At 47.2% G+C, this 25,304-nt stretch overlaps 1 protein-coding gene across 8 annotated transcripts in view; it reads right to left on the minus strand.

The window, feature by feature from the left end:
* Positions 1-2,022: 2,022 nt before the first annotated feature.
* Positions 2,023-25,304, minus strand: part of Phactr1 (phosphatase and actin regulator 1) — a 451,705-nt gene continuing 428,423 nt past the window's right edge. For all 8 annotated transcript variants that reach the window (XM_021179969.3, XM_029468518.2, XM_029468519.2 and 5 more), the window contains 5 exons: positions 14,163-14,218; positions 9,150-9,211; positions 4,374-4,514; positions 3,393-3,469; positions 2,023-2,210 (listed from right to left, as the gene is read on the minus strand). In XM_021179969.3, coding sequence (XP_021035628.1) covers positions 2,195-2,210; positions 3,393-3,469; positions 4,374-4,514; positions 9,150-9,211; positions 14,163-14,218 — 352 coding nt within the window. In that variant the 3' untranslated portion in view covers positions 2,023-2,194. The remainder of the gene's footprint in view (positions 2,211-3,392; positions 3,470-4,373; positions 4,515-9,149; positions 9,212-14,162; positions 14,219-25,304) is intronic.

Raw genomic sequence — 25,304 nt, forward strand, 5'->3', positions numbered from 1 at the left:
GGAAGTCATGTGGGTATCCTGTCCAGTTTCTTCCATATGTAAAGAGGTGGGCCATCTCAGGGCAAGCTGGCAGGGAACAAGGAAGGCTGCTGGCTGGCAGCAGAGACAGAGGTGAGTTTGGGATTTCTGTTCCCAGGCAATCAGAAGGGCCCTAGAACCAAGGCCCATGGGGAAGCCTTGGGCCTTTGTGGGAGGAGTTCTTTAGGACTCTTCCTGGTTGGGGAAGGCCTGTCAGGCCAGGCCACCTCAGCAGCCTGCAGCACAGCTGCTAATTAGAGGAAGTACAGACCTCAGGCCTGCAGGGCAGGGACCTCCACCTAGAACATGTGCCTATCCTTCATCCTAGGGAAGTTCAAGGAAAGATTTCTGCATCTTTCCTCCTACCATGTACACATTCAAAAGTCAGTAAGCCTTTTGGGAAGACCGTATTTACAGCCATGTTAAAATCCCCACCACATTTCCCCTGAATACCTCTCTTGACATTCAAATAATGATGATGGTGATGGCAGCGATGACAGAAAGAACCAGTCATGGTGTTGTCTTTGGTCTGGACAGAGGTGTGCCCCATCCAGACGGTACCAGGATAGCAGCGGCTGCATGGCGCTACCTGTAGGGCTAATCTAAGCTTTCCTGTAACTCTGGTTCCTGGGTTAGCAACTGGTCACGGAGCCATTAACACTCCGGAGAATTGAATGGCCTTGCTTCGGCTGTATCCTAAAAGTACCATGGTCCCAACCAGTTTGACAAGGGGATAAGTCCTTTGTGGTTGGCCAGGCTGGCCAGCTGGCATCTTTCTAAATGCCAGGTGTGTTACTTAGTGACACTATAGTGACTCTGAAAGCTGGGCACACCACAGGGGTTGCGGCAGAAACCTTGCACCCAAGGGTCTGTGAGCTTGGTTAGGGAGAAAAACAGCCCTGTAGAAGACCGCCTTAGGATCTAGGGTGCCCTTCCCTCAGTACACACTCAATCCTTGAGGGGCCCTGTCAACAGGGTGCCTGGAGGCATATTCTGAGAGAGAGAGAGAAAGAGGGCAGGGTCTCTCTGGGTAAGTGGGGCAGTAAGGGACACTACAGGTAGTCATGGCGCAAAGTTTGACCCAGTGCTAGCCCTGCTGAGATGTGCATCTCTCTGCAGAAACTCTTCAGTGCAAAGACAAAAGAGTGGAAGGCTCTGGAATGACAGTGGGATATTGGTCCCCTGCACTGGCCTCCATACACTGGTACTCAGAAGCTATCAACTGCCAAGCCACATCACCACTGTCCCAGGTGTGCTACAGGGTCAAAGAAAACTGTGGGCCGTGGGGTTTATGACCCTAGCTCCCTGGTCAGTTCATACTCATGAATATCACAGGGAACCTTGGCAAGGGCATTAAAGCATTAGATCACCCATAGCCCTGGGCTTTGTGAACACAAACTGGTCAATGAATGTGAACTGAGCAGACGGCTACTATCCCTACCAGAGGCTTCTGGGAGGCAGTTCAGTTTGGGACGGGGGTCAAAGTGGACGCTCAGGTTTAGCCTCCTATGCCCACAGCACACATGGGTCTGACTGAAGTGCCAACACAGGCTTCCCCAGGACAAACCTGAAGAGAAAGCATGTGTGTTTGTGTGTGCACATGTTCGTGGGTAGGTGTGCCTGTGTATGTGTGGAGGAGACTGAGAGGTTGTCACCCCCTTCCCAAGGGCCCCCAAAGCAGATGCCCTATCTGGAGCCCATGTGTCTGACCATGTCTAGAAGGGCAGTTGGATTATGACTGTCACCCTAGCCATTCCCATGTCAAGCCCTGGGCTTCTTTGGACTCAGGCAACAGTCCCTTGTGAGGGAGGGGTTCACCGAAGACTGAACCAGTGTGGTGCTTGCTGGGTCTGAATGGAGGGGGACGAGGCGGTTTCTGGACAATCCTCAGGTAGGTCCCTGTCTTGGGGGGCCGGGTCACCTTTCTGTAGCAGAAGTGGTGCCGGCAACGCTGAGGAGTGCTCACCATGGTGTTCCTGCACACAGAATCCTGGCTGTGTTTCCTTTCCTTTCTTCTTCTTTTTTCTTTTCTTTTCTTTCTTTCTTTCTTTTTTTTTTTTAAAAAAAAGGCAGTTCGGATTTACATGGTAACGGGGAAGTGGACAGACGCCAGCACTTATGGTTCTTAGAAATTTATGTTTTGAAGACAGCAGAGCACTCAAGAGTAATCCCACTGTTAAGGTCGATGAAACCTGGGGAACAAGAAACGTTGTCAAGGCTCAGGGGATGTCAGAGGCCCAGACCCCACAACAGTGTTTTCCCATCCTCAGATACCCGGGCTGTGACAATGATGCCGGTGTGACTTCCCACCCATGACACAAACACAGAGGGGTACCCCAAGTTCTCAAACTCCACAGAACTCATCTAGAGACCTAAGAGGGTTTAGTTTGGAGTCTTTGGAGGTCCAACCTGGGTGGCTGCACTGGGACTCCTGAATGGCAGCAAGATGGAGCTCCTAACCGTGTGTCAGACATTGATTATCCCTGTTTCTGCCCATGTTCTCCAAAGGAGTGATTAGAAAAGCCAGAGGCTTAGACTCTAACTCGTCATGCACACATGCCAGGTAGCTGTTTCCTTCTGTGGCTCATTTTTCCCAGGTGGCATTAAAAGGGACTGCTTGGTAGAAGAGCACAGGGTGACAGAATGCTCTTTAGTGGTCCCGTGGGCTACTTTGGCATTCTGCCCAGACTTGTTCTGTGCCGATTGGATGTTGGCAGCACCCTTATCTCTCTGGCTTCAGTTTTTATAAAAACTCATATTGGGGTTGTCCAACACTTGTCAGAGTTGACTTTTGAGTGAAACTAAAAAACAGAAGGTGACTTTTGGCTTGGGCGTTCAACAGTCTTAACATTCTTTGCCCGAGGCTTTGTTTTTTTTCAAACTTCTTTTTTTTTTTTTTTTTTTTTTTTGTTATGTTACAGTTTCACTGTGGAGCCCTGGCTGGCTTGCAATTTACTCTGTAAAGCAGGCTGGCTACAAACTTGGCCAAACCTCTTCCTCCCCAGTGCTGGAACTAACAGTGTGCCCCTCCCTCCACCAGGCTCATCGCTCTTACTTTATTAACTTAAAAAGTAGACCTTGAATGTCCATCTCTGTCTTATCTTCTCCCATCTTAGCCACAAAAACACTTGGTAGTCCAGGATGAAAGATCGTTTACTTGAAAGTAAATATTGACATAGCTGTGGGCATGACATTGCTAGCACCCCAGGAGGCTGAGGCAGGAGGATTGCTGTAAGTTCCTGGCCAGTCTGGGCTATGTAGTGAGAACCAGGTCAGCTATGTCTCAAACAAAAAATAAAGTAAGGTCAAAAACGGGAAAACAGACATCGTCATGTGGTACTAAGACATAGGAGCCGGACGTCGTCAGTACTAACCTGGTTAAGTGTCTACTTAACTCGTGGACTTCCATCTCGGTACTTTTAAACTCATTGAGTTCCTTCCGAATGGCAGCCTGGAAGAATAGCAGCTGGTCAGAAGAGGTGGGAGGGCCTCCCTGTTTGGCATGTCTAACAGTATTTTTGTTCTTCCACAGGACTATATAGTGGATACAAAAAAATCTGTCACCTGGGGTGCTCTTTCAAAGCTTCCATGACTTCCCTTCTTTGGGAACACCGTGAGGGTCTAATGGAGCTAGCCATGAGGCGCTCTGCACCCTATGCATCCTGTGGCACTACAGATGGGCCACACAGTGACTTTGATGTCAACTCCCTTTTGCAATTCTCTCACTGGGTGCCTGGGAAAGTGACACAGAGAGCCAGTGATAAGACTGTAGGCTCATGTTAAGAATGGCTCTGTGCCTAGTCCTGTGTCATTCTGTCATTCTGGGCACAGTCTCCCCAATATGCTATGGGGCTGACCTGAAGAATCTTGAGTCAAACCTGTATTTCTTGGTGCCACCATACAGAGTATGAGTGGAGCCTTTCAGGGGTAATCGGTTGTTAAGAGGGACCGTGACTTTATCAGAGGACAGGGTCAGTTAAAGAATCAGATGGCTACAAAGTAAGACTACTTGCTATGTTTTCTTTATGGCATGTGTCCTTCCCCCTGATTTATCCCATTATGTAGCAGAGTGAGCTTCTCCTCAGGCAAGGCTGCCTGACTTCAGGTTTTTTGGATTCCAGATAATATAGAATAGACCAAGATACTGTCCTTCCTCTTCCTGGGAAGTAGGCACACTACTGTGTTTGTTCTGTGTTCTCCACATGAAGAACAGACTGGGAGGTTTTGCAACAGGTCACCTGGATGGCTCTTGTGAGCAGCTTAAAGGATGCAGCACTTTTAAGGTGGGGCTGAGGCAGGGTCCCTGCTCTCCTTACAGATTATGCCTGTCTCCCTTTCTCATAGCTTCTGCTTACTTTGTCTGCAGCGGTGAGGCGGGTCCATGGCTTGTCTGCCCTTCGGTCATAGTCTTGGGCATCTGCCACTTCCACGTAGTCACTGAAGCGGATAAGGATCTTCCTCTCCCGGAGTTCTTCCACTGTGGGCCTTTGGCTGAGCTGCAGGGAGGGAGGAAAGTGGGGTCCAGTCAACAGAGGACTTTATTAGACCATGGTTCCATGTGTGAACTTAGAGAATGGAAAATGAGTCCAGGAAAACAACTGAGGTGTTATACAGCAAGATGGAGTTGGGGCAGAACCCAGAGTGCCCAGCTCTGGGATTCTGGGAGCTTTATTGTCTCTTTCAAATACCCAACAGCCTGTCCTTTATCGGGCTGCTGTCTTGGCCTGATGAGAAGCCTCTCTGTCTGTGTAGCTTTGGTGCCTGCTGTGGGGTTTTCTCTGTCTGTCCTTCACCCACTGGGAGACAGGCACCTTAAGCAAGGATTCTGTCTAAACTTGGATTGGTGAGCCCACATCTCTGTCTTAAATTAAGTGCAGTCTGCAGAATGGGTTTATAACACATTATATGTGTGTGCACATGTACACATTATGTAGACAATGTGTGTCTACAGATGTATATATGCCTGTGTGTTTTTGGCACACAGAGAAGCATTTGCAAATAGTAGCAGCCTCTGGGATGAGGGCATGGGATATGTTGATTTAGGAGTTTTGAGGGTTTCTTCCGGAAGGCCAGCTGTAAGGTTGGTGAGCCAACACAGGGCTGAGCGATGCCATATTTATACCACGGAGAATGAACTTTGTGTGGAAGGAGGAACGAAATCATGTTTATATAGCTGTCTCCTGACATTCCCCTCTGAGCACCCTTCCTCTGTCCTTTAACAACAGAAAGCTGACATTTCTATTATCTTTCCCTGTCACAGGCTTATTTCTTCTGGAGCCACATGGCCAAACCGCTCCCTTTACGATGCTGTCAACTGACGTTCCACCAATGTTATTTAAAAACAATTTTTTTTCCTCTGAGTCCTAGACTGTTAGCTGCTATTAATAGAAGAGGCAGTCAGATAAAGTCTTACGGCTCTGGCCTATAAAACAAACAACAAATCCCAGTTACTCTGGCTGCTCTGCTGCCACGCAGCTCTCTGCCTGATGCCCTTGGTTGGAGCCGGAATGTTACGGCCTGCTGCTGCCCTGGCCCAGTGAGATGACGGCCTGCTGCCATTAACCAGAGAGATGCCTGGTGGTTAGAGCAAGGGTAGGGCTGAGCAGGCCTGTGGCTGCCTCTTGGCTAGAGGAGGACGCTCCAGGGAGGCCCCGTGATGATGGAGCTGGCTCGTGCCTAGACCCTGGTAGTGTTGGCAGTGTGTCCTGAAGCACCAGGGGTTTTCTGAGGGCTTCACACTTTGGTATGCATGTTGTTTGTCACGGGAAAAAAAGTTTCCTAAGCTGTGTGGTCAAGATTGCTAGAAATTAAAATGAAGCCCGTCTTGGCATCAACATGTTCTCTTTGAAATATGAGAGCTGACATAATCTGTACTGAAGTTAAACAACAACAACCACACACTGGGCTAGCTGGGTGCAGTGCTTCACACTTTCAGTCTCAGCACTCAGGAGCTTAAGGCCAGCCTGGGCTAGTGTTTATGTATGGTGAATTCAGGGCTAGTTTGTGCTATCCTAGCAAGGGTCTATCTGACATCCCCTCCTCCACCCACCACCTAAAAAATTGTAAATGATTAAATAAGCTGGTCTGGATTTTGCCAGCTGCCTGTCTGTCAGCAGAATCTGAGAGACCAGGGGACATGCTGATAGACGTCCCCAAGGATCGGGTGTTTTCTGTGCCACCATCAAGGTCTATCAACTAAGCATGGTATCAGGCTTATGTTCTGGGAGGGGACACATATTGTCATTCTGGGGGTCTTGGAAGGTATGTGAATCTGACACTAGCCAGAGTCTTTCAGAACTCCCTTCAATGAGCGTGTAGCCCTCCACACCCAAAGCCCGAGGTCCTTCCTAGATACCAAGGAGACAATCTTTGGGACCAAAGTCCATTTTTCTGAGGAAGTTGGATTGGGAGAAGGGAGACGAAGCCACATTTGTGTAAATGGTGCCAGCAGTATCGAGAGCAGCCACAAAATGTGATGGGGGGGAGCCAATTAACTGAGACCCAAGTTCCACAGAAATACAACTCAAACCCCAAGTGTACCCTTCCCCTTCCCCAACCCATCTCTTCTCCCATCATGCATACATGTATGCTTTCCCTCAGAGAGCTGCCCTTTCTTGGGTTGTGGTGGGATGGACCCCAGGGCTTGCTCATGGTAGGTGGACACTCTGTTATTGTGCAGTATCTTCAGCTCAATTCTATTTTTGTGTGTGTGTGGGGGGCAGGGAGACAGGCATTTATTTTTAGCAAATAATTTTTTTATGTTTTCAATTTAGCTACAGAAAATGACTTGGTCTGTTGGTATCAACACCAGCCCCTGGGTTTTATTTATTTATTTTTCACTAGCGTATTAAAACTCAATAGAATTTTATTAAAGAAATCTGAGGTCCGAGGCTATAAGCGGTCACCAGCTCTGGCATCTGGTTTTGGTACGATAAAGGCTCAAGGGGAGAGCCTTTGCCCAGAGCCAGGGTAAGCTATGTATTTTCTTCCTGCAGGTGGGCACAACATTTGCAGACCCAGAGAAATATGAAACCAACTCCCCGATTCCCTCTGTCTCCTGGAACATTTATTCCTGCCCTCAAGGTCACTAAAAAAAAGACTCTCCATGGAAGCCTTTGAGGACTGGAAATGCTGGAATTACACGAGGCAATTGCCCTTGTGGGAGAGGGGGTGACATAGGCGGGTGGGGAGACAATGACGGTAATTGCAAACTTTACAGGCTGTTAGTGGATAAGGTTGCAGGTATCGTCATCCTGGGGACAGAAGTGTGGGAAGCAAAACCCTTGCCCCCCCATTACTGTGCTATGCAGTTATAGTCAAAGTCCTGTCTGCGATAACATACAACCCTTTCTTAAGAGGTAAGAATTAGGGCTGGAGAGATGGCTCAGTGGTTAAGAGCACTGCCTGCTCTTTCAGAGGTCCTAAGTTCAAATCTCAGCAACCACATGGTGGCTCACAACCATCTGTAATGAGATCTGATTCCCTCTTCTGGTATGTCTGAAGACAGGTACAGTGTATTTCATATAATTAATAAATAAATCTTAAAAAATAATTAGATTGCTGTCTAAATAATAATCTTTCCTTTTCTGTTTTTCTTCTCTCTCTCTCTCTCTCTCTCTCTCTCTCTCTCTGTGTCTTTCTTTCTTTTTTTTTGAGACAAGGTCTCACACCTCACAACTGGCCAGAGTGAGGCACTCAGCTCCTATTCTCGTCCCCTCAGCGTGGTGGCTCATCCCCAGGCAGCCACCCCACCCTCCAGGACCTTGTTTCTCTCACTTCCTTTAATTAGTTTGGCATTTGGCTGGCTACCAGTGTTTGGGATGGTTTTTGGGGAGAGAGGATGTCAAGAAACCCAAATTGCCTCCTGAATAAGTGGCGTGGCCTCTCAGGACCTCCAAATCTCAGCCCTTTACGTAACGTTTCCAGGGAAGAGAAGTCACTAATGAGCATCTTTAGAATTCATTTTAATGGGTCTCTTCACCATCTTTAAGACTGAGTACCCCTTTTTCAAGATGGCCACTGCAGGGGGGTGATTGAAAACACTTCAGACAGACGGAGGGAGTGTTATATCCTGTGTGCTATCAATTAATTCAACTTCCAACAGGACCCAAGAATAGTTTCACATTTATTATTCAAGTTTCTTTTTTTTTTTTTTTTCTCAAAAGGTTACTCATGTTTCGGGAGATCTGTGGTTTTATACAGCATGGCAATAGCCTCTATTTAGGGGGTTAAAAATGTCGCAAAAACCCCAGATGTAAGGAGTTTTAAGTGTTTTCCAAACACCTAACTAAATGGATCAGTGCTTTTTGTATTTTCCTGAGCTAGTGATTCCAATTGAATTTAGCAGAAGAAGGTCAAATAGTTTTCCAATTTCAACAGGTAATACTGGGAGAATGAAGAAAGCCACAGTGTCCCTAAAACCATTGCAAAGACAGTATTGTATTTAAGCTAACATTTTAAATATTTTTTGGGGGACAAAATATCCTACAACTCATTATGAGTAGCTCAGGCTAGCCTTAAACTTGAGGCAATCGCAGCCTTCTGAGTGCTGAGATTATAGGCATGAGTCGACATGTCCACGTTGTACTACCAAGTCTCTCTCTGTGTCTCTGTGTCTCTGTGTCTCTCTCTCCCTCCTTCTCTTCTTTCTTTCTTGAGACAGGGTTGCACTATGTACAGCTCTCACTAACCTAGAACTCTGGCTGGCCTTGAACTCACAGAAACCTTTCTGCTTCTGCCTCCCAAATGCTGAGACTAAAGGCATGTCCGTGCCACTGTTCCTTGTCAATCTTATATTTGGTTGAACTACTAATTTTTATAATGAGTTTCCAATAGGGTGGTGGAGTTAAAATACATAAATCTGTTTTTTTTAAAGACTATTTTTTAACCCATTTGCTTTTATATATATGGGCGTATTCTATCTGTATATCATATGTGTTCCTAGTGCCCACCGGTGCCTAAAGAGTTGGGATACCCTGGGGCTGAGTTATAGGTGAGTTGACCATTATCTCCAAGAAAGGTGTGAGACTCTGAGTCTTGAGAGCTGTGGTCAAGGGCCTTCAAAGTCCTCAAGGCTGCTAGAAGCCAACGTATGGCGGGCAAGCAGCTCCGGGGAAGGGGGACCGCCTTACCTTGCGAGTCAGCCTCCTCTTGATTTCCCGCTTCTCCTCCTGTTCTTCTTGTTCATTCCGAGCTGAAAATAAATGGAAGATACCTCTGACTGTAGTGCATGGGGTAGCCCACGTCCAGGCTCTGGTCCAAACACTCAGATCCCATCCCCTAGTTATCCTTGTGCCTGAAGGGTCCTGGCTCCATCTTCCTGCATCCTTTTAGGTTGGTGAGGACTGAGTGGAGTGTCTCTCTTATTATTTTTTTTTAAAACATTATTGTTCTCTTTATGTCTCCAGGGGCTTGGGGCCCAGGCAGGGCTGCTGGGATGAGCAATGTGACTATAAGCTAAGGAGGTATGCTTGAGAAATGTGAGAACACTATTGGCAGTGACAGACATTTGGGGAGGATCAAGGCCACCTTCCTTGAAACAGGTGTAGACCTCACGCCTGCCCGTTAGCGCTTCTAAGAGGCTGAAAGGGTTTGTTGGATGTGGCCCTAGAGTCTGGAGCCCCGTAGGGCAGGAGAGAAGACATGCCTCGACCTGCTTGCTATGGGAAGGACGTGGGGCAGAGGCAAGAGCAACCCGAAAGGCTGCTTGTCCTGGCTTCAGAAATCTTTACCTTTCACAAGCCTTGATTCCATTAATTCTTTAAATCTTCCAAGAAGTCCACAGAACATGTGTGAGGCCAGAGTGTGGTCTGTCCTTGCCTGCATTTAGACTTGGAAGCAGTGTCTTAGGAGCACACTTCAGAGACTAAATGTTCCCAGATTAATAGGTAGGCAACTGGTCTGTTTGAGTTTAAAGAGTTTGTAGTAAGGGTCCGGGGAAGAGAGTAGGAAGAAGGGCAGAGATCTTAGGTCCTTTCTCTGTCTGAGCTAACTGAGTGATGATAATCAGACCACCATTTACCTTCTGGGCCTTGGAAGGGTTCCTTGGTCTCTGTGGAGACAGAGACCATCAGATTTGAAAAATACCCATGAGCACCAACTAGTGTCGCAGTAGGCGTGAGCTCCTCACCCGTGGGGGCTTAGCAGAGCATCAGCAAAGGTAAACTATGGGTTGATTTGGGCACAGTGTCCATTAAGCTTGTGGGGGATGCCTGCATCCCCATTTTGTAATTGTGGCTGTCAAGTAATGTTTCTGCAACTTCATCGTTTTGTTGGAGTCCTGTTGTGGCTCCTAAAGCTCCCAGGATAGCGTGGGTCTTTCAGAGAAAAAACATCTTAGTGCATAGAAATCGAGGTGGGGAGTGGACGACTGAGAGTCCCACGTGCCTCTCTGACCACCCTAGAAAGTCAACAACAGACAGATATAGCTAGCTGTAACCAAGGTGGCCGTGGCTTTTCTGGCAACAAATTGTGGCAACTCAGAACAGGACTAAGGGCCATGAGTGAACTCCCTAGGGTATATGATCTTGTGTCCCCACTTGCCTGTGGGGATCAGGACCTTGTATGGACAGCACAGGAACTACCCACTCTTCCTGTGGAATGGGCCACGAGAGCCCCTCCATTGCCCAGACCTACCATGAATATCCCATTCTCTGGATTTAACCACCCTATTTTCTTCCCAGGGTTCCCTAAACATTTCTCTCAGCTCAAAGCCTATAATAGCCATTACTATCTTTCTATGAAATAACCTATCACAGATAAATTGGGAAGCAGATAGCAAGACCCAGAAGAAGGGAAACCTAAAGACTGACATTTTTTATAAAAAAAAAAAAAGTAAATTACTCTGTGTTAAAATCTGGGAAACTAGCCAGCCATTAACATCTTAGCATGAATCAATCTATCAGAGACTTGATTTGGAGGCAGAGTCCAGGCAACTAGCTATACTTATATGGGGGGTGAAGAGGGATGGGAAGGAAAGACAGAAGAAAGGTAGCCTTTGTAGTCTGTCCTTGAGGAAGCTTGGGTGTCATTTTGAAACTTAGAGAGCATATAGGCTACCATTCTGGGTTTCCAAATGAAGTCATGAAAGTACCAGGGAGTGAAGCCACATGCCACGTGTGACATGGCTCACCAGTCAAATAGTTCAGACCTTTGGTTTTTCCTGCTGTCACCAGTTGCTTCAGGCTGTTCCTCCTTCTCATTACTGGGTCTGACCTCACTCCTGACCTACAGGCCCCTTCCGAGCCATGGGGGTGGGTGTTCTGTGCCAGAGATGATACAGAGCAGGAGCCTTCATCTCTTAAGTAGGTTCTTAGACCCTCAGAAGGGCGGGTCATAAACTATCACCTATGGTGTCCATATCATTACTACAAAGCCGTTTACAAACCCAGTGTCATGAATTCTCAGGCAGAGGATACCAAGGTAATCCCACTAGGCAACTGAGAAAAGAGTCCAGGGAAGTCCAGTGATGTCATCGTCATGGTGCCCACTCCCAGAATTCATTATGTGCTCAGATGCACATGGGGCCCCATTTGTTCAGTAGAACAAAGAGAAGGCTTGCTTAGGAGGCTGGGCAGGGTGGGGCTGCAGACCAAGCCCGGCCTCTGTCCAGCTCCTCTTCCAGTTCAAAGCCCAGAAGATAAGTTTTTAAAATTGATTATTAGGGGGATATTCGCAAATACCTCTTGACATTTCTTATATAAGAATTAAGGAGGTGCAGGGTGTGGTGACAAATGCAAACCTAGCACCTGGGAGGTAGAAAGCAGGGGATGGGGGTTCAAAGTCATCCTTGAATGTATACCAAGTTTACGGCCAAGCCTGGGCTACAGGAGACAGACAAAAAACCAAAACTAGGACCGAGAAGACAAAAACCTCTAAATAAGAACAAGACCAACAAAACCCAAATCAAGGAGATTAAATAATAAACCCAGAAAACAAATCTAGAAAGATAAAGGACCAGTATGCAGGGAAAACAGGTGCATCTCTAAAAGGTTTTGAAACAGAGAGAGAGAGAGAGAGAGAGAGAGAGAGGAGAATCTGTTTTAATTTGGTTAAGCAGTGCTTGAATTTGTCGCTATCTGACACCGGGAAGGGCAGAGAAATTTGATAAAACACAGTAACAGTCACACAAACTCCCTGTTAGTCTCCCTGGGCTGGTCAAGGAGTCCACAATAAAAGGAAGGGAGCCAGATGTGAAGGGGGGTGGGGGATCCTCTCTTCCTAAGCCTCACTGCTGTGGAGGGAAACCATGTACAGAAACCCAAGCCAGGCTCAGCCTACGCAGCCTAGGCTCAGCGCTCAGGTGTCAGAGCTCAGAAGGGCTGGGAGGGGTGGAGGAATCGCTCAGCTCAGCACATGGGGGTGTGGAGGAAACAGGATGATCTGATAACTGATTTGAGGAATCAGATTTCCCTGCCCTCCTTTTCTCATCAACAATAGAAACTTTATAATGGACCAGATGTCTGCATGGGGCCAAAGGAAACTCTCCAAAGACCAGGACTTCCTCAACGGTAGCAATCTCCGACAAGAGATTGTATGCTATTTATCGGATAGCAAATATACATTTAGAAACTTTTGCTTTGAGACAGGGTCTTGATAGATTAGGCTGACTAGAACTCAGTCTGCCAGCTTTCCACACAGTACTGGGATTAGTGTGGCACCACGCTCAGCTCGCTTGGGCAAACTTAGCAACTTTGAAGGGCACTCACAGGTTTTAAAAATAAATTAGGGCTGGTGAGATGACTCAGTGTCAAGGTGCTTGCCACTAAACGTGACAACCCAAGTTCCATCCCCTGGACACACTTGGCAGAGGGAGAGACTGACTCCTGTAACTTGTCCTCTCACTTCCCCATGAGTGCTAGGGGCATACGCCCTCCCAACCAATGAATTAAATAAATGCGAGAGAAAACAAAAACAAAAAAAAACCTCGACACACAGAGCCCCAGACACCTCACTGTTCTGTAAGGATTGCTCCAACCCTTGGAAAACTGTTAACAGTTGCCTTGAAGGAAAAGGAAAAGGCAGGCAAGCGGATGAGTACTCACAGGGGCTGCAGAGCCTGTGACAGCCTTCTCAGGCAAAATGCAAACATACTCGCCCCCCCCCCCCCCCCCCGCAGCAAATCACTGAATGCTGGCCAGGTCACAGGCCGTTGGGAGGAGGGGTAGAAAGTGCAATCAGAAACAAAATCATTTAAGTGGCGATTTTACCCAGTCTCCTAGAGCAACCTCTCACGTGATTGCGTGCGTGTGTGCGCACACGCGTTTGCAAGATACTTTCTAATATCTAATTTTCTTCTGGACAGAAATCAGAATGGCTTTTGCGGGGGAGGGGTAGGAAAATTAAAGTAAACATATTATTTGTTGGTTGTGATGAGAAAACTGCGGCTAGGGACGGCAGCAAGGGTCTGGTGGGTGTGGCTTTGATTGATGAAGATTGAATATCCATGGCTAAACAGAGGCATACTGGGGTCCATGGAAGGCCGGTTTCTTTCATTACTTTGTATTTTTTAATTGTTTTAATACCAAGTAGATTCTCTGTACAAACTCAAATACGCTCGGGGTCCTGGGCTGAACCAGGGGTCTGCTTTCCCCCTGTCCACAGCCAGCTTTCCCTGACTGAGAGCATCATGTAAGCATGCCATGGGTCAGGCCAGTCTCAGGAGGACCAGATGAACGTTCCCTCAGTAATGCTTTCTCTCACCATGAAGCTGGGGCTCAGGGGACTGAGGGGTTCCACCAACAGCAGCCCCTTGTTTTCTGGTCCTTAATTTTTAAAGTTCCTTTACACTAGACATCAAAGCCAAGTCCCCGTTTTAAAGCCAGTTTGGGTATAAAGGTGATGCTGTTTTTTATCAATCACCCTTTTCTGGCAAACTGGTGCCTCAGTTTGATTATTAGCTTTTCTCTAAGCTCAGGGTGGGCTCTGGCTTCAGCCTGGGGAGTTCCTAACCCACAACGGGGAAGCCAGTGGTATATATAGGTCTTCCCCAGCTATGGAGAGGGTTCACCCTTGGTGTCTATGAGATCTCCTGCAGGAGAGGTTTTTTCAGAGCTTCCATGGACCCTGGGAGAGACCCGATGAGCCACTACACACCCAGGAAGGCTGCCCCGAGGGTCCGGTCACCCTGGGCTTCACCGACTTACGCTTCAGAATGTTCCTCTGTTCCAGTTCTTCTGCAGTTGGTCTCTGGCTCAGCCGCCTACGGAAAAAATCCAAGAAAAGTTTTTGGACCATGTCATATCCTCCTGGGGCCGGTGAGCTCCACGGCCCTAGCAGATACATCAGGCAGGGTCAGCAGCTGGAGTCCTCCGTCCATTCTGTGTTCTCAGACACTGATTCGCTACCGGGGCCTCTCAGTTCCTCAGTTTCAAGGCTCAGGGAGGGCACCCTGCGTCAGGTCACGCAAAGCTGCCCTCCCTCCCTCTGCAGGCCCCTCCCCAGCCCTGTTCCTCCAGTGCCCCCGGGCCAGGAGACCGAAACTTAGCCTAGGCCTTTCCTCTTCACAGAAGTCCCTTTCTTTCCTTGTAGCCTATTGACTGCAGGGCTGCGTGGCCTCTTGCCTTTCCCTCTCTGCCTCTGGGCTACTGCTTGCTTCTTGCTACCTTTGTGCACACCCAGAGCACAGAGGCTAGTGGCCTGAAGGACATGCAAGAGAGGGTGTCTGTCTACAGAGAACAATGGCTACTCTTCTTCCTGTCTCCACCCATCCCCACCAGAGCCTTATTAGACATTGGAATGCCAGATGAACAGGCACAGAAATGACTCTTATTACCGGGCACATAATTAAGTCATAGAGAATGCAGCATCATACATAGCAGGGGCAGGAAGTTCTGGTGGTGCCAATGTGGAGAAACAGGGACAGGCACAGGTGACAAGTAGTGCCAGAAGTTACTGGAAAAGGGGAATGGCTCCCAAGGAGAGAACCTCTTACGAGGGAAGACGCCACACAGAGTGGATGCCACTGGGGGAAAGGAACATTTGCATTTTCCAGCCTTTTGGCAGTCCCTGATCAACCCTGCAGTTGTTCAGCATCTGTGTTTTGCCCACTAGGTACTGACAAGGTGTGTGCGGGATGAGTGTAGTGGAAGGGATTCTAAGCTCCTCCGAGTCCTCTCCTGGGGCACAACGGGTGGAGAGGCACACGTTCTTAATCAAACAGCCGGACTCATTCCCCAAACTTCTGAAGCTGAGGTCTGTAGTCAGCAAGATGTTTACTGCATGAAGTCTAGAGAGTTCCAGGATGTGAGAAAGTCATAAGGATAAGGTGGAGTTGCTTTGGCCATGCTCTAGCGACAACTCTCAACCAATTAAATCGAGCCTGGCTTCCACGGAGACTGCAAAAATCACAACCGCCTACAAAGGTACCACAGATATCTGTAAGGACGTCTGCACAACTGTGTACTCAATATTAGACCAGACAGGCTATTTATTTTTATATCAGCTAGAGCCTATTTGTTTAAAGCATATCAAAGAATGCTCACTTTTGTCTCTGATCTTTCTCCTCCTTTGAGTTTCTGGACTGCTCAGAACTCTACATGCATGTTCTCACTGTAGTGTTCTGCTCTTCCCAGGTAAGTATACCATTGCTTGGTGACTCTGATTGTTATCCCGATTGAAAAGTAAAACTATGAAGTCCATGGAGCCTCCAAGTTTAACTATTTCAAAATTCGAGTCTTGTTATTGCAAAACTGACGGCACCTGGAATACAGTCGGAAACTGTATTCCAAAGTGTTCTAAAGTTTGCAAGAAAAATTCCACACTTACTATTCCTTTTGCTCTGTAAAACATTTCTGTAACATACTCTGAAAGAGATATGGTCTTTGATCCCCTTTCCTACCTGAACCCCCTGGGACTTGTGATATTCCAAATGAGCCTCTTCAGATTACATCTGACTTTATGCTAATGAGATGGGCGAGGGTGGGTGTCCTAGGTAGCCTCTGGAGGGGACTGGCCCCTGGAAATTCCATGTGGTTGGAGGGTCAAGGCTCTCAGAAACCTGAACGATGAGACCTGATGAGCTTCCAGGTTGCTGAACATCTGGAGAACGTGTCTAACCCCTTCCTGAACCATCTCTCCAGATAGCTGTGCACCCAGATCCCATTTTTCTTTTCACTATCAACTGGTCAATATAGGGATGGTGTTTCTGAGTTCTGAAAGCCATTCTAGAAAACTAATCAGATACTTGTACCAGATAAATAAAAGGTAGCCAAGGGATTGCTTATAGAGATAATGTTTGATTTTTTTCAAGACTTACCTCAGACAAGACAGGTAAAACAATAAATGACCCTTAGCTGGGCCAAAATGCTTGTGACCTTTGTGTTAAGTCTGCCAGGATTTGCCTCTCACCCCTAAACCTGAACAATGCATCTCAGAAAACCACCTTACAGTTTCAATTACAGACAGGAAGTTCTTAAAGAGAGATATGTAAACCAGTTCTAGGCTTAATTTTTAAACTATGTTTAATCTTTTAACTGGCTGTAAATGATATCCTTTTTGGAAACCCACAGGACTATGTATATATATAGCCCTTGGGGAAATCTCTCCATTTTCTCTCTTTTCACTCATTACGTTTCTCTCTTTTCTGCTTACTCTCTCTCTCTCTCTCTCTCTCTCTCTCTCTCCACACACACACACACACACACACACACACATACACACACATACACACACATACACACACACACACATCTAACATCTAATTCCTACTCAATAAACACACTGACTTCACTATACTCTGGCTCATTCTGAAATTCTTTCCTGCATGTTTAAGAACCAGCTTCATTGAGTGGAGGCCCTAGAGGGGATCACCTCTGGTTTTAGACTGAATTTTTCCAACACTCCCGAGAGATATGGGTCACACACTGAGAAACACGAATGGGGGGAGGAGTGGGGACAGCACTTTTTTCTCAGTTTTTTATTTTTTATTCTAGTTCACTGGTTCCTACAGCAATACCGTCTCCCTTGTGGATCTCACTCTTGTCAAGACTGTTTCTCAGAAGCGCATGCTGTGTATATAGCTGTAATGGTGACTATTGACTGTTCATTTGCCAGGATCTAGAATCACCTAGGAGACGTGCTGGTGAAGGGTTAATCTAGACTAGATTAGCCTCTGGGTATGCTTGTGAGGGATTAGCTTATTAGGTTAATTGGAGTAGGAATATCCACCTTAGCTGTGGGTAGTACCACTCCTTCGGCTTGGTTCTTGGACGGGAATTTAAAAGTGTACCTTATCTTTCTCCAGTCTGAAGATCTTATCAATGAAGGACCATAAGAAAAATAATCAAATTAACACAAGTTTTCCTGTTGGTGTGAAGAGACTCCAAAAATTAAAACAAAAACCCAACTTTCTACTCCCCCAAGAAAACCCCAATGGCAGAAAGAGATGACTGGAAGATGCTTTAAATAACGAAGGTCAGGGAATACCAGCTTTCTGAGTCACAGCCTCTCCCTGGAGAGGTGGAAAAAACAAAAAAAAAAACAACCCTGTAGGCTCTGACTCCATTCTGCAGCACAGAGCTCAGGAGCGCCCCTTGCCAGAAGAGCATCAGGACCATAGCTCTTGCCAGCATTTACAACTGCTGCTTGTTGGGAGAGCCCCGATTCTCAGGTCTATGTCTGCACCCCAGAACCAGAGGGAGGCCATCACATTTCAGTCAGATGGAAAGAAGAAAGACGGAGGAAGCCAAGGAGACAACAGAGGCAAGGTCCTCCCTCCTAGGATGGAACTGGCGGCATTTCCTAATGCTACTGCTATACTAAAATACCAGAGGCTGGGTATTTTATAAAGGAGAAGGAGTTTACTTAGCTCTGGAGGCTAAAAGCATAGATCACATGAGTCCTTAGGAATGGTGGGAATGGATATGTGGACAAGATCACATATAGAAGCTAGAGAAATTTAAAGACCAGAAAGTGTTCTTTTGGAAAGAACTTAATCTTGTGAGAAATGATTAAGGTCCCAGGAGAACTTTTGTCCCTAAGCCTGGGTCCTAATGACCTTCAGCTAAGGCTCCAACGTTTAAAGTTCCCACTGCCACCCAACATGGCCATGTGGAACGTCTAGCACACAAACCAACCTCTAGGGGACAGAGTTGAGTCTTAGTCAACTCAAAGCAATGAGAGGCTAAGCAAGTCCAGATGGTACAGTGGGGCCAGGGAGAACTGCTGAGCTCATCTCCTTCCTCCAGGGGTTCCACAGAGGCTGAGTCCTTCCTGGTCTTGGTCAGTATCAACTCTCTGGCCTCTAAGTCAGCATGGCAAACACAATTGACTCTCTTAATAACTATTGGACACAGATCCATCCATCCTGATGTTGCCACACACTCTTTAGTCTTGAAGTGGAACATGCCTGACCTCAACTTCTGTCAGTATGCTGGGGACTCCAAATTCTAACCTACCTGTCACTCTGAGTCCCCACCCTCTTCCAATCATCTCCCTGTACTTATAGCTCACTACATTTAAAGGGCCCTCAGGGAATAACTCACCTCTACCCTCTCTGGATAAACAACTCTCCAAAAAGTCTTACATCCCATCCCCAGGGAGCTTGCCTACTCAGGACTCAGAATCACTCTCTCTGAGCATCACCTGTATTGGGCACCTTGTCAGGTCGAGGATCCCAAGCTGGGTAAATTATACGGATGCTTGCTTAGCTCGCGATCCTGAGACAGTGCCTCAGCAGCATCTATGCAGCCTCTGGTGAGGTGCTTCCTATTGGATTGTGATATATGTGCAGGGCATCATGTGGCCAGACAGAGAACTTTGCTAACTTCAGGCTTTCTCCTATGAAACCACTCTCATCCTCATGGAAGCCCCACTCTGATGGCCTCATCTAGTCTTAATTACTGCCAAAGCTGACATCTCCCAAGGCCTCGAGCAGATGACTTTGGAGATGCAGTTTGGGCATGAATTTTGGAGAGAAGGAACACCTGGATGAGAATAGCCAGTCAAACACCAGTCCTCCACCCTCCTTCTCTCTTCTGATCACACCACTCTGGGAGCGCAGGCCACCAGCCTCTCTCCTTGTGCCAGGCCACTGACTCCAGCTCCCTTAGCCCAGATGGAATGGCTCACACCATCCCATGCCTGGCTGCTGTGCCTACTTCCCTATGACCCACAGGACAGAGTTAGTGAGAATGAGGTTCTATAAGAGCTTCATAATCTGACCACTGGCCGAAAATCTCCCCTTCCCATCCTTATGCATAACCAACCTCTCCACATCAGCACTGCAAGCTTGGCTCTGAACACACACTATCCACACATCACACAGTGCACCTCGCCATACCTCTCAACACTAACAACCATGGCCTGAAGCACTTTAGCTTAGAATCGGCTCTAGGGTACGCTGTGAGGGGCGGGGTCTTTTTTATAACATATATGAAGCTTTCTACCCTTATAGAAACATGTTGTTTCTGTGCAGAGAATAAAGCTTTCAATATCTTCCCGTCACCACTCCTTAGCATGTAAACAGCAAGTCACCACATCTCTGGGTTTTATTGTTTCAGACAGACAAGCACACCCATCCCATTAGTAGGCAAATTTGCTTCCCTTTAAATAAGTGGTAATTATATGCATGCTGAAGGATTGTTTTGAAAAACATTTCCTTATGATTACAGATAAATTCTTTGTATACTGATTGCATATACCAATATACCTGGGGTGGCATACAAAGTTTTTGGGTGTAAAGGTATCAGGATGGAAAACCCTTGAAAGGTCCCATTCTATTGAATCTGCTCATAGTGAGGTCACTGTTGACTTCACAGCCTCCTCCTATGACCTTACTCTCCGGTTCTCTCTCCCTCGACACCTCTGACCAGAGGTTCCTATGAAGCTACTTACTTTCTCCCCCCAGCCTTCAGAGACTCCAGTCTTCTTCTTCCAACTCTAAATTCCTGGGAGGGAGGGGAAGGGAGGGGAAGAGAGAGGGAGAGAGGGAGAGAGGGAGAGATGGAGAGATGGAGAGAGGGAGAGAGGGAGAGAGGGAGAGAGGGAGAGAGGGAGAGAGGGAGAAGAGAGAGGGAGAGAGGGAGAAGAGAGAGGGGGAGGAGGAGGGGGAGGGGGGGAGGGAGAGGGAGAGGGAGAGGGAGACAGTGTCTCCCTCCTCAGCAAACAGCCTGCCATGGACTGATAACTGCATTAAAAATTGAAAGCAAACTCATTCCAATAATGTCCCGCAACCTCAGTGTACTGTGGCCCCCGTACCCCATCTGTTTCCCTTCCTAGTCCACTGTGAGATAACCTGGTCACAAATCCAAGGTTTAGGAAGCCTGAGATGTCTCTGACCCACGGAGCAGGACACAAAGTTTCTCTGCTGTGCCATTGGTTTGAAAGACCTTAGCCATCCTGCAGAGACTTTACAGGAAGACGTTTGCATGATGAACTCCTCAGTGACACAGAAGGCTTCTTATTTATGGTTTCACAGCATTGGGTATAGCCCTTGGCATACAGTAGGGCTCAGGAGAGTATGAAGATGATATAAATCATTAGCATCTAAGTTCTGGGGGTTTCGTTACAGGGATGAGCACACATTCTGGGTTTGTACGGAGGCCTTCAGGGAGCAGAAGGGTTACTCTGGGAAGGCACAATGACAGTTTTTCTTTTTACCTCAGAAGCATTCCCGTGCTGCTTCTCCCAGAAGACAAGGTAGAACCTCAGACTTTGTCATTGCCATCAGTGTGTGTGTGTGTGTGTGTGTACGAGTTCACAGGCCTGCCATGCACATGAGGGCACATTAGAGGACAGCCTGCAAGACTCTGCTCTCCCCCCTCACCCCAGGGATGAAGTCATTAGAGTCATTGAAGATGGCCCAATGTGTCATGCTGGAACAATTGATGAGTTCACACATTGGGCCACCTCCTCAGCTTAGCACAGTAACTTACTATTCTTGCCCCCAACACCTGATCTGGCCATTTTCTGTTTTCTCTCACACTGCCATTCTCCCAAGCTAAGAACAATTAGCCTGGCTGCCAGTGAAGTGGAGGGCTGATGTGAAGACGGACAGGCACCATGCTTCCTCACCTGCTGCTACCACTCACCACCATCAGCTGGGACACAAGCCAGTCACGCGTGTCCTTGACTACCGTCCACACCTGAGTGTCTCCCTGAGGAAGGTGGTATAGCAGCATGGACTCTACCTGCTGTGAAGGGTCTTGGGAGGGTCAACAGAGAAAGGCCCATGAAAGACTCTTTTAACAAGCAAGAATAAAGCATGAACTATTTTTGGTAAGTAGGAAAAGGCCCCTCACTTGAAGAGATTAAATAGGTTACAGTTAAGAGAGTATTTTTGGCTAACTGTTCTGGGAGCCATGACCCCAGTAGGACTTCAACCTGAGGCCCAATATTGCATGCTGAGACAATAACCAGGAGAAACATTGTACAAATGCCATTGGTGTTGAGTGGAAATTTGTTCTGGAATAGTGATACAGCTGTGTATGTTATTAGGCACCAAACCCATGAAAAAAAACAAAACAGAGCAGCAAGAAAATTTTGACAGCCTGCACAGTAGATGTTTCCAGAGTTCTTAGGTCCAGGGGACACAGTAGCTTGTAAACAGGTAGGTGGGCGTCACCCTGAAGGAGCATTTGAGTTGTTACAACAGAAACTAAGTTAGTGCAGTGACACACAGAACACACTGATTTGAGCAAGGCTATTCTTTTGTGTTTTTTGAGGCATGGTCTCTTTATGTAGCCCTGGCTGTCCTGAAATTTGCAGTGTAGATCGGGGCAGCCTTGAGCTTGCAGAGATTCATCCACCGCTGCCTCCTGAGTGCTGGGATTAAAAGTATACACTACCATACCTGGGCTGACAAAGCTGTTCTTAATACAGTCAGTCAAGGTGAAGGCTCAGGGTAGAAGGCAGGCACAGGCATTTATATTCCTGTATGTATGTGATGCTAGGGATGTAGCCTAGGATGCACACATGTGACCATCAAGCTGTACCCAAGTGCAATAGACGCACAGTGTGCTGGCTGGAATTTTTTTGTCAACTTGACATCTGGAAGAGGGAATCTTAACTGAGAGATGGCCTCCCTCCAATTGCCTATAGGCAAGTTTGTGAAGTGCTTTCCTTTTTAAAAAGAATAAATTAATTAATGATTGTTATAGAAGGGTCCATTCCATGATGCGAGGAGGGGTGCCACCTCTGGGCAAGTGGTCTTGGGTGGTATAAGAAAGAAAGCCGAGCAAGCCATGAGGAATAAGCCAGTAAGCAGCACCCCTCCATGGCCTCTATGTAAGCTCCTCCCTCCAGGTTCCCATTTCAGTTCCTGCTTTGACTTCCATCATGGCGGACTGCTGAGACGTAAGATGAAATAAACCCTTTCTTCCCCAAGTTGCTTTTGGTCATGGAGCTCAGATCTATTATATCAGCTCCTGTTTTCAACAAGTTTTCCAGAAGAACCGCACACAGCTACAGTTTGAGAGCACGGTAAACTCTTTGCATGAAACATAGGAAGCTCTACTGGTGGGGAAGAGGCAAGCGGCTGAGAGAACACCGTGGGATTTGGAGGCGGAGGCATCATGAACTCTACTGTAAGGAGGCAGGTCAGGAGCACCGAGCAAGAGAGAGACTGAGCAAACTGGTAACGCAGAAAAAGCAGCTTTGCCTTTTATCTTAGAGAGTCAAGAAGTTTCTGAAGGGGCCAGGATGCCATAATTCAGACCAATGGGTCAATCATATATCTAATAGTTACTATTTTAACTTTATTCAAAAAATTACTTTAGAAGCTGTGTCTGTTGATTTTTTTCCCCTGGTGGAACTGTTGAGTGGATGGGAATTCAGACAATGACAATGAATAGGGACAGACATGTTAGCCTCCTGGCTTTGGGGGTGGAAGTAGGTCTTCCCCCCGCTAGAGCTTACTTTCTCTCTCAATCTCTCACATGTGAACATCCTCCCGCTACCCCCTGCTTATGTCTTCATATGGAAACAGATAAACAGACCATTGTTTTCCTGGTGCTGACAGAAGACAGAACTAACCAGAATGCACGGGCTTCTCAATTCAAAAGAGGTTCCTCTCATTTGTCAAACCTAGGTGTTTGAGGAAGACTGCCTGGAGCTATATGTGTTAGGAAAGATCTGGAAGCCTGTCCTCACCTAAGCCATTAGTCTTCTTGCAAACAAACCTCTCTTTCCAGAAGGAAGCGATCCATCTACTCCTGCTGAAACTTGGAGAGGCGAAGAAGGAAAGCACTGTGGAGAATCCCCTTTCTGATGAAGATGCTTGCACGGGAGACACGGAGAACACCACGTGACAGAGGAGACGAAGGCCTCCACAGTCAAACAGCAACGCCTTGTCTCTTTACCATTTTATGCTTACATATAACAACATGCAGACCATTAAAGTCAGATGCATTATGGGAAGCACTTATGCAGTAGGAAAATGAATATATGACCTACAATATCAACCAAAATGGAGATCCACTCCAACTCTGCCCGGTAGTAACAGGCTTCTCTTTCCATTAGACCCTATAAGAAGCAAGCCCAGGCTGTGACCTGGGGCCCGAGTTCCCTCTCTCATGTGGCTACTGTCAGTCTTGACAGGGCATCCTTTGGTACTCTGTACCACTGCTTTGCCCCTGTAGAGGTCACCTTGCCACTTTCCCTCACCGATGTGGTCCTTTCTCTTCAGTTCTTTGGATATAAGGCCAAGAAGCAGACACACCCCGTGCTGACTCCAGCTCTTGTCAGGGTTTGGGTTCCAGAGTTCTGCTATTTTCTACAATGGTGGCATGGAATGCCTCATTACTCTCCACAATTCTGACCCTTGGATCCCCAATTTTAGACTTTCATTTTCCAATGAAGCAAGAACCTTGCTGCCCAAAAGGCCAAACAAGTACAATTATTAACCTTTAACTGCTTTCCTGTGGCCTGATGCTCTTCCAGAAAACACCTTACATATTTGTTATATGAAAAAAAAATCGCCCCACAACCCCTTTCTCTCAGTTTTTTTTTTTGGGGGGGGGGAGCATGGGAGCTTTCAGGATCGTCTAACCAATCTGAGCTTGCATTCTGCATCCTTTGAAAATGTATTTCTTAGCCAAGTGTGGTGATACATGCTTGCAATCAAGCAAGTGAGAGTATGAGGCAGATGAACCAGGAACTGCTTGGGCTGTCCAGTGAGATCTCAAAACCAAGACACACTAAACTGGTTTTCTTAATTCCGGGAAGCTCTGGATAGAGGAGTGTTCATGATAGAATGAGCCTAGTGGTTCATGACTGCACAGGACCTGTTCACATGGGAAAAGGAACAAGGGTAAAATGAAGCAGGTCACAGAGGGACATGCCTGTCATCTCAGCACTCCGGAGGAAGAGGCAGGAGGATTCGAGCTTCAAGGTCCTCCTCTGCTACATAATGAAATCGAGGCTAGCCTGGGTTTCACGGGAATCCTGTCATTAAACCAAAACCAACCAAAACCAAACCAAAAGGGGAACAGGAAGCATATTTTGTAAGCTTCCAGAGAGACTTCATTCATAAAGAAAATTTAAGTGACATGTTTGAAGACACTATAAGGTAACCTGTTACTGTGTCTGCTAACTTTGAATAAAAACAAAACCAGGAACTGTAAAGAACTTCTCTTTGATTTACTCAGTTTATCTGATGCACCGAGAGATTCCTTGAGAGCTTCTGCCACAGGACTGTCAGCCTGCAGACTTCCTTCCCTTTTCATTTCCTCATGCTGTGCTCACATCAACTATAACACACTTGTCACACGAACCCTTACTCTCTCCCACAAGCACTTCAGCCCTTGAGGCCAGATGGAATGGCAGACCGGAGCAGCTGAAGCACTCCAGTGAGAGGCAAGGGAAAACTTGGTCAGATTCCATTAACAGCCCTGTGCCTGTGATTGTCACATCCCTCACAGGATGCACCAGCAGTGCCAACTCCTGCGGTGTGACAAATACACACCTCCTTCCCAAAGATGCTGTCACACTGCCCCCAATCAGGGCCGCCATCTCCCCTTCTCAGGAAAGCAATGATGGGATCCCTCTCCCCTTGCTGACCTGCCATGTCCTTAAGAGTGATCACAGAGAGGCCAAGTTGAGGTGGCAATCAGACTCCTACACACAGCAGACAGGAACGTATGACCACCGGACCCTCCCCAGCTGGCCACCATCCGCAGGAGAGACTTGTGAACTCAGTCAGAGCTTGTGAGCTACAGAGTCGACGGAGACAATCCTCAGGGTCTAATTTATATGGCTCAGACAGGGTGTGTGTCTGTGTGTGCGTGCGTAGGCTCACGCACAACCTGAACGGGAAAAACAATCATTTTCCATCATACAGGAAATGCTGG

This window comes from Mus caroli, unplaced genomic scaffold (assembly GCF_978045245.1).
Source record: "Mus caroli unplaced genomic scaffold, Mus_caroli_1 scaffold_15, whole genome shotgun sequence".
In the NCBI taxonomy this organism is placed as follows: Eukaryota; Metazoa; Chordata; class Mammalia; order Rodentia; family Muridae; genus Mus; species Mus caroli.